Genomic DNA, 9707 nt, shown 5'->3' with positions numbered 1-9707 from the left:
AAAAGAAAAAGAAAAAATGTTTGGATGTGCGCGTGCGCAGGCCACCAGCCCCCATGCATTGCCCGCCGCGCACCTCTCTCTTATATATAATATAATAATTATACATAGACGGTACACACATACTACATTCACACACATGTAAACGGATACACACAAAACAGGACCCACGTACACACACGAATGATTATTAATTACTATTATTATTATTATTAATTATTATCGAAGCATCAAAATATTCATAAGTTATATCAACCGTTTGTTTCTCGAACAATATATGTTTTTTCTATATCTCTCCGTATTAAAGCAAATAATAAAAAAATCTCTCAGTGAATGTTAAGAAAAAAGAAAAAAAAAATATGAACAATGAAAAAAATAAGCCCAGGCTCTGGTTCTCCTCCTTTTTGCTACTTAAACCTCGACGCCTATCTTTTTCTCCCTTTGTCGATACGATTCGAAGGACGACGAGGGATGTAAGTTCAAGTTGAAATCGAAGTTGATTTTATCAAGGATCAAAGAATATTAATTACTTTTATCTTTGGTAAGATACCTCGGATCTACGATCTAGAAATTAATTGAAATTTCTTGGACTTACAACGCTCATCGCTATCTCTCTAAGCGTTTCAATTGTCTTCGCGATTAACTAAAAATATCTTGCCTTTTTTTTCTTTCTTTTTCACATAGAACATAGCGTGAACGATGCTGGTGCATCGGCGCGTTTCAATCTCTTTGTGTGTTGTCGAGAGGTGGTCCACTTTCGTGGAATTTTTTAAAACATCAGAACCAAGTTCTAATTACTCCACGAAAAATCTAACGAGGCTACTAACGATACGATCAACGACTTGAATTTAAAAGAAAGGAAACAATCGTTTGTACCGTGTACATGTGGCTAATCTACTGCGTGACCGAACGTAATCAGCATCGAAAGGACGTCTACGAAAAATGTCTCTCAGCCAATCACCGATACATTCAAGCATACTACTCCTCGAGCATATTCAAAGAAACAATCTCATCAGCGATCGACTACAGTTCAAGGAACCCTAACGTCGCCACGAGCCAAATCATACTGAAAGCAACATTATAAGAAGTTTTTCTGAACGCGATTGTGCCACTGGTTACGTTACAACAATTATTTGTGGCCTCTTCCAGAACCATCGGATAATAATCGTTCCAGAAAGCAAGAGCTTTGTAATCGACCGCATTCGAATCTGCCATGTCGATGTTCTTGCCGATTATCAAAATCCCAGGATCCTCTTCTGTATACGGTTCCCACTTGACGCTGCTCACCGAGGGATTACCCGTTTTGACGAAGCTGGCCAACATGGTCATCATCATCTCGGACATCTTCCTATCGGGATTGTTCCATTGGATAGGACTGTTAGGCAACGAAGGAAGTCCCCATACGAATGGCAACTCGAACATATGAGGTACACCGGCCCATTCTGGCACGTCCTTGATCACAGACTGTGTTTTGGATCGGTAGTCGAACCTGTAAACGAACGCCAGCTTCTCTTTGGCAACTTTACCAGCGAGCAAAGTCATCCCAGCCGCGATATTCCGGTCGATTTGCAGGTCCAGGTATCTGTCACGCAGCACAGCTTGGTCCTTGCTCGGTGGATGGGGTTTGTAAAAGAACAACACCGCCTCGGCGACCATTTCTGGCTTCAGCGTGCACGTGCTGTTGTCTTCCGGGCCCTGGACCAACGACGTGATCTCATTGGTGATCATCGTTTCGAAGCTGTCGAACGACAGTTTCCCTTCGACGTTTCCTTTGTCCAGGGTCTCGATATAGGTCAGCGCGTACTCCTTGTTCGTGTAGCCGGCTAACAAAGGAACGGAATTCAAGTTGCCAGCGTCAATGATGTCGACGGGATGAGCCGGAAGAAGCGGTTCGGTGGAGTTGTTGGTCTCGTAATCGACGATGGGACCCCAAGTTTCGATGTCGGAAGACTCGCGGACCAGAATGTTCACGTCCACCCGACGTAGGCATTCCATCAACGCGGACGTTGGACGTCGATAACAGCCAAACTTCTCCGCGATTATGTCAACGACGGTCAACTCGGTTTCAGGAGAACGGACGGAGGTCAAAGCGTCGCCGCTCATCGCGATAGCCTTCGAGAACTTGCCTCTGCTCAAAGGGCTGATCAAGTGGAGACCAACGCTGATGGCGCCGGAATCGTGACCATAAATAACCACGTTGGACGGAGAACCGCCAAAGTGCTGGATCTTCTTCTGGATCCAATCCAGAGAAGCTATCTGGTCGAGTATGCCGTAGTTTCCTGGAGCCTCCGCGTCGGTGGTCGTGAAGAAACCGAGGATGTTCAAACGATACGCTACTGTAACTATTATCACCTGGAACGCGAAGAAGAGTAATTGTTACCATTAATTGTGCGTTAGATTTAGTATGAGTTGCATTGTTGTAAGATAGAACGCGGCGATCTGTTTCCGTGTGTTAATTTTTCAAGGGGGATTAGAATGCTTTTCGAGGAAAAGAGTTTGTTAATATTTTTCTGTCGCGAATTGTTGGAGGTCCAGGGTGAATTGGTAGGCTTGCGATGTTTTATGTAGATGTTTGTTCTATGAATAATGTAACCTGTTAACTGGGTCATTGATTATAGGCTAGAAAGGAGTTATTTTTTCTCACGTGCGGTTTTCCTCGCGTCAAGGTGCTGAAACATTACAAACCTACCAGTTTTTCATTCTTTTTTTATGATCACCCTGTAGGAACGTAAGGAAAAGATTTCACGAATTTAGGAATGTATAAGTGTTCTGAAGAAAAAAAAAAAAATAGATGTGGAATGTTAAATCAATAGTTATCTCGTAATTAATCCTTTCGTACGTTAACGTTAAACTGATATTGCAATTTAAGCGTCATTTTTACATTGTTTTGTAAATCCTGTCGAATAATGAACAGAGCGTTAGCGATGATCGAGTAGAGAAACGAATTAGAGAAAGAGATCCTTCCCTTACGTATATGATACAATATTATTGTTACAAATTTACATACATCGTTAAAAAAAAAAAGAATCGTCATACGATTGTTTCTTCAAACAAACGCGTTTGACACGCGTGATTGGCACAGTAGATAATAATTAGCTGTGCCCCTAATATGGCACACGATAATCTGAATTAATAAAGATACTACAATTATGATATTTTATGCCATTAGAACGATTTTCAAGAATTTTTCTTTCCAACTGAATTAAGTTCGGTCGTCAATTATTCAATCTACTGTCTCAGTAATAGAATTTTAATTTCATTTTCATTCTTTGATTAAGTTCGTAGCGTTAGTGACCCTCGTGGCAGTAAACTTGTTTAATAATCATCTTGCCGCTATTGTTCTTCATGAATGTTTCGAATTAGCATTTACAGCGATAACCGTGAGGCATACATGCATCATGGATGAACGATACGATTCGAAAGGTTGAATTTATCTATGGATTTCGAGTAGCACGCAATCAACACCCTAATTTCCTTCGATTTTCTGTCCATTTTTAACGGGTTTCTTACCGATTGATAGCCAATCGAAAATTCTTTCCCAGGGTTACACGTGTATAACGTATAAGGTCAAAACGTAATTCGTAATAGTTTTCCAATGTAAGAACTTTTAGCTTTGATACCTTTTAAATATGTTTGTAAGTAGTTTCATGGAAAGAATTTATTTTAGCAATTTATTTTTTTTCATGTAACATTGTTTGTAATTTAATATATATACATATATGTATATTGAGAGAGAGAGAGAGAGAGAGAGAGAGTGAGAGTGAGAGAGAGATTAATGAACGACTTACTTTATGTTTGTTGACGAAAATAGAAGCGTCCCAGATTGCTGGCGTACCAGTGTTGAAATCACCACCATGGAACCACACCATGACCGGCCATCCTTCGTCTGGTTTATTTCCTACATGTATTTCAAATTATAACTTGTTGTATATTTATGTTGTAATATAGTTCAATTTTCAAAAGGGTACAGAAACTTTTGTATTTCAGATTTCTTATGGTTTTACACGTTCACCGTCGATGCTGTAATTATTAAGGATACGAATAGGTAATTTCCAAATTCAATCATTCATTTCTCTACATTTTTAATTAACTTGGTAAGATTCTTTTTAATTTTGAATATCTGACAAATTACAATAGAATTTTTTGTTTGATTATTTCCTGAAGGTTTAGCGAGACGAGACGAGACGAGTTGCAGCAGGAATAATTATTATTCAATGAATTAACGAGTAAAGCGAGACTTGGCATTCACGAATTCCAAAGATCGTGGGGAAGGCGTGCGTGGTCACAGGTATGCATCTCCGTTTCCGGTTAAGCCGGTGAATCGATCGTGACAGAATTTGCATGCCGTCATTCTTTGCCACTGATCAACCGTGGACGAATCATTTAGAATTTTACTATCGTTTATTCAATGTTTTCGTTGTATTTGAAAATGAATTATTTATCCATTTTCCGCGCGGGGGTGAACGTGTTAAACGGTTCTGGGCCAACGGGTGGAAACTTTTATGAACCCTGGCCGTTTCTAGCCGAAGGCACGAACCCATATCCGGCTGGTGGCTAACGTTTGAATAATTAATTTCGCCGATTTCTTCAGCGCGTTATGTGTCGGTTGGTTTTTCAAGCGTGCCAAGGTCGCGAAGAAATTCAGGCCATTGCACGGTTGGACGTTTCGCGATAACCCGATAGAAGGGACGATATAGGAAGTCCAGGCTAACAGAAAGTTGCCAGCTGCTCTTCGCGTTATCGGTCTCTGGCGTCTGAAACGTCCAGGAATAGCTTCTTCTTCGCCGAGATATCAACCACTCCTGTCACGAGGATTCATTAGAGGTTTTATCGCGATCACAGGCACGAAAATCCAATTGATTCCGACAATGTTTCTAGGATTTTTCAATCGGACCGCCTTATTGGCAGATTCGTTGAAAGATCGTTTCGTCGAAGTTCATCTCGCACCGTGACACGTAGGAAATTCTTACGACGATTCCAGGTACGATTCTGAAATCATCCTGACGAAAGCGACGAAGAAGGGACTGGAGAAAAGGAAAGGGGTTGTTTCGTGACCGGCCTCACCGGTATCTCGACATCTCGACCAACCCTAAAAGAGATCGCGTGCTACGGTGTGCGCCAGTTACTCTCTTACTCTTACCTTTAGCTGTTTCTATATCGACCGAGGGTGGCTTGCGGGATCGGCACGATTTCCAGATTCACGTGTCCCCTTTCCTATTTTCTATCCCCTTTCTTCGTCCCTGTTTCTCGAACGACCCACCGTGACACGCGTGCAAGGTACGCGTGAAACTTGCATTCGCGCGAAATAGTATCGTTAACAAGCTAGAGTGAACTAGAGCTAGATTCGCTCTTACCCTTTGGTCTCTATAAAGCCATCTTCTCAAGATTTTCAATCTTAGATACGGAAGTTTGTATCCTGGACTTTGAGAGGCTTAAATTTCAAACTTGCGACTAGTCGAGAATAAAGTTCCAGGAGGAATATCGCATTTTCTTCTCCATCGATTTTAAAGAAATAAATATGGAAATACTTATTAATGCAACCTTCGAAAGTTCAGCTTTCTTTCGCGATTTACGAGCTCGAGAGCTCACGAGACATCGGAAATTAGCTGGAAATGATGCTCGTAATAGGGCTATTAGCTTAGTCCTTAACCGACATCCTCGAACGACGAGATTTACGTACCCACGGCACGCAGGCACGCGCATTTATTGTCAATCGAGAAATTGGAACGACGAATAATTTGATAGGTCATCATCGGGACGAAAATAATAGGCCGTTGAAAATTATCGTGCCAAGTTCGCAGGGGCGTTACTAAATTTTCCACGCGATCCATTCGATAAGGAGTAGATTAGAGCAGTTTTCTCGAAGCGACTCGACGACATTATAATCACGGGTTTTTCCTCGAGGATGTTAGATAGCGATCTAACGTAGCCTCGGTGACATATCGCCAAGGATAAAGAAACGGGGAACCCGTGATCATCGTTACTCGCGTGTCTCGCGTGTTCTAACGAGTTAAGTGTTTCTCGAAAAAAAAAAAAAAAAAAAAAAACGAAAAAAAAGAGAAAAGGCTGACGTGCCGATTATCCAGAATTACATCGAGCGTTTGTGTTATCAGCAACGGTGATGATTACGATTACGCGATTCTTCGTTTCTTAGAGATTTTTCTATGCTTACCATCCGGCGCGAAGATGTTCAAATAGAGACAATCCTCGCTGACCCCTGGATCGGGTTGATCCGGTGATAACAATCTCTTGTAGAGCTTCTCGTGAAGTTTTAGCCGATTTGTCAATTGCTGACAAGATGCTGCGAATTGCGTTGCATTTCGTACGCCGTTCCACGATGGCAGGGGTTCGGTAACAGGCGCGGAGAAGCGTAATTTTCCCAAGGGTGCTAGAGCGTACGGTATTCCCAAATATTGTATCACTCTTTGCGTGGGATTTAGGAACACCTAGGATTAAAAAGTTGATTGTTTTTTAAAAGAATTACTCGGACGTATAATTTGGTACTAAAAGGAAAAAGAATGAAGTCGTTTAGCTGGCTAACGTGTAACCAGTTATTTTCTGGGTGAAAAGGTAAAGCTTCGAAAGAGGTTTCTAGGCGAAACGGTAAAATTACAGATGACAAATGGTAGCCACGTGTAAGCGCACAAAGGGACCTGCAATCAAGGTTTTCAAGACGTTTAAGCTTAAACTCGGCTTTCGAGAAGCTACATTGTAAACGCAATCACTGTTTCGCTGCTTTACTTCTAGCCACAATTTAAATTACGTTACTCATAGTTTGCGATTCGCGATCATTATCTAAACTACATTTGCCGCTTCTTATCGCGCCGGTATAAAACGGCAAAAAAGTGGAACGCGCTTTGAAACGCGTTTTAATTAAACTTCTTAATTGCTTTTGAAATTTGTTAACCCGGTACATAACGATTTCATCGAGGTGAAAAATTGACATTTAAATATCAAAATGTTAACGATTAGATGCCTTTGACATTATACCTTCGTAACTACTACTTTAAATTTAAGATAAGCAGTGAAAGAAGAAGTTAATTCTTTCTTTTTTTTTTTCTTTCAAAGAAACATAAATGTATGCAAAGCACAGTAATGAGGAACATATTTCATCTTGATGGACATTGATCGTCGTTCGACTGTTCGTAGAAACGAAAGACAGAGAAAAAAAGTACAATCCGTAGAATTAAAATTCATAAATGCCGGCCCAGTTATACAGTTCCCCCTGCATATTATCTGCATACGCTTAATTCGAACAATTGAAACTTACGGTGCTTGCATGTTATTGTTCGTTATGCGGTTAAAATGTCGAATACTTATTCAGATCGGCTTTTCACGTTTCGTTGTTTTAACGTGACATAAATGATATATGGGTTTTACGTTGCGAAGCCTTGTTTCTTATGCAAATGTGACGTTAGGAAAAAAATTTGCCTTTGATGAAACCTTGAAAGACAATAGCGCAGTAACATCTATCTACTGTTCTAACGAAACAATTATCAATTTTGGAAGTTCAAGATTACATCCCTCGGAAGACACCCAGTCGGAAACATTTCGTTTAATCGCATAGCAACCGTACAGTGGTGTCGCGACGATGGGTAACAAACCATAGCATCGAATGAAACAGTCACAGTTGGATCACGAAAATCATAAGAAAGGTCTACCTTCAAGCTCGAGAATCGACATCTACCACTTTGAGACAATTTCTTCAGTAACTAGCAATCTAGAACTCCCCAATTTCTACGTTTATCCATCGATGATAGGAAAAAAAAGAAGAATCAACTTTTACCTCTTTACCAGCCACCGATCCTTGATCCGGTATCTTGACGATGGGTTGCTCGCGACCCGCACCCTGTCTCGCGTGGGTCCTCTGCGAGCTGGTGACCGGTATCCCGGTGAACAATAGCGGGAACAAGGCGAAAAGCAGCCACGCGGGACACCTCATTCTGCAGACTGACTGATTTGCCAGGGAAACAATCGGTGGTTCCCCAAGCTGGCCACTCGGGTCTCGGTTCGCCCTTGCGTGACTCCTCCGTCGACCGACCACCCTCGGCAACTTCCAAACGACGCGGTGGAGGTCGAGGCCTGCGCTCTTTCATTCTGCCTTTCTTGCCCTGACTCCTGGGCCTCTTTCTTTTCTCCTAAACACACCCTTGTCCTTCGATGCGCCTTCATATTCTAAAAATTCTTTCTACCTTTTTCCTTTTTTTGGGAAAATTGAAGCGACAATTTGTCCTTCGAAGGGTCTGGATTATTGGGTTGTTTACGGGTGACATTGTCCCTTGTAATTACATCGTCGCTCTACGATTTATTTTAGGGCTCCGTATACTGCGCAATTGTACATTAACCTATATATACCTTCGTAGTGGTATTATTTACACCTGCAATTTTTCGTGAAACTTACCAACAACCGTTTGCACGCAACGAAATTAAATTGGAATTTTTAGCGGAACAATAAGAAACGCACTGCGAAGAAAAATGTATATTAAACCTCGATGTCGGCAGGATCGAAGTTTATTTTCTGATAATAGATAGGATGAAAGATAGCGAAGAGGATGGGAAAGATGGAAAAATGAGTGATTGAAAAGGGTGGCGGTTAGCGTGACCGCAAAAATCGAACGAACAGATAATGATTGGAAGCATTTGGTGATACGCGTTTCAGATATAGGTGAAAGGTTTACTGTTTGATGAATAAATCCAATTACTACGATCAATTCTGAATTGGAAGAAGCTAAAACCACAGGACGTAGATCTAGTACAAGTGCTAGATGAGTAATGAAATTTCATCTTTGAATACCCTTTGCCCTAAAAAATAAAAATAACATTGAATCAGTATGATGGTATTGATATAAATTTAAATATACTCAGAAGGACAAGACCTCTCCAACAGTGGCCTACTGGCCAGCTGGAGGCAGCAATTTGAAGAGCAATTTTGTGGGAGGGTTGTTTAAAGGGTTGTCCTTGAAAATCGATATCGAGGGTCTTTCGCCTCGATGGCGTAGTGGCCAACACGCTCTCATTAAGATGCGATCTTCATGTTGGCGTCCCTAACTGGTACGACCTTGAATGTTGTGTCACTGAAAAATCTCCTCGATCCTTAATAAAGAATATAATTGCTTCGTTCGCGAGAAAACTCCACAGCATTCGTCGTTGCTGATAAAAACGGTGGACACGGTCCTCGGGGCTAGACGTACGATTTATGAGTCGTTATCGCGTTTGATCGCCACTTTCGAAGGGGTGTTGCACCTGTATCTTAGATACGATAGTGCAGCCAGATTAAATTAGGTGGCATCGTTTTTTTAATTACATATATGCTGATCAATTTATTTCTACGCATAATTACTTAAGATTACCGTGTTTCTATAATTTAATTACTCTTTGTACAGTTTACGTTCCTAATTAAAGTGCTGTAATTGTCATTTCAATCCAAAATAATTGATTTAATAAGCTGAAATTACTAGCAGGTCTTTTTTAGTATTTTAAAAAGACCGCGATAAATTCAAATTTTTAAAATTCGATCCTATCGCTATCTCTTTAAAAACGGCTCAAACTACTCAACGAGTTATCGATCGATTTTCCTAAACAGGGGACACTACCGCCGTCTATCGAAAAGCAGCGGAAGGTATACTTATCGATAAGTTTCCGCTGTTTCCCGATAGACGGCACTAATGTTCCCCTCTGTTTCTGAAACCGCGATAGGGTCGAATTAAAAA

General features: G+C 41.1%; 2 protein-coding genes across 6 annotated transcripts in view; one reads left to right on the top strand and one right to left on the bottom strand.

The window, feature by feature from the left end:
• Positions 1-197: 197 nt before the first annotated feature.
• Positions 198-7939, bottom strand: LOC117605102 (pyrethroid hydrolase Ces2e). Its single transcript, XM_034326014.2, has 4 exons — positions 7784-7939; positions 6170-6443; positions 3786-3895; positions 198-2349 (listed from the first exon to the last, which is right to left on the bottom strand). The coding sequence occupies exons 1-4, from the start codon at positions 7937-7939 to the stop codon at positions 1021-1023; spliced, it is 1869 nt and encodes a 622-aa protein (XP_034181905.2). The 3' UTR covers positions 198-1020.
• GEFmeso (Guanine nucleotide exchange factor in mesoderm) overlaps positions 2346-9707 on the top strand; it is a 49365-nt gene continuing 42003 nt past the window's right edge. For all 5 annotated transcript variants that reach the window (XR_013062229.1, XR_013062228.1, XM_076688509.1 and 2 more), the window contains exons 1-3: positions 2346-3901; positions 3985-4042; positions 4162-4285. The gene's annotated coding sequence lies outside the window, so the exon portion shown is untranslated. The remainder of the gene's footprint in view (positions 3902-3984; positions 4043-4161; positions 4286-9707) is intronic.

Source organism: Osmia lignaria, chromosome 5 (genome assembly GCF_051020975.1).
Source record: "Osmia lignaria lignaria isolate PbOS001 chromosome 5, iyOsmLign1, whole genome shotgun sequence".
NCBI lineage: Eukaryota > Metazoa > Arthropoda > Insecta > Hymenoptera > Megachilidae > Osmia > Osmia lignaria.
This window is presented reverse-complemented; position numbering and strand designations above follow the sequence as displayed.

Excerpts from the sequence above, each read along its gene's own strand:
- LOC117605102 (XM_034326014.2), bottom strand. The coding sequence starts at position 7,939 with ATGAGGTGTCCCGCGTGGCTGCTTTTCGCCTTGTTCCCGCTATTGTTC. Across the intron at positions 3,896-6,169 it reads GAACATCTTCGCGCCGGATG|GAAATAAACCAGACGAAGGA; the intron begins GTAAGCATAGAA and ends AAATACATGTAG. Across the intron at positions 2,350-3,785 it reads TTTTCGTCAACAAACATAAA|GTGATAATAGTTACAGTAGC; the intron begins GTAAGTCGTTCA and ends TTCGCGTTCCAG.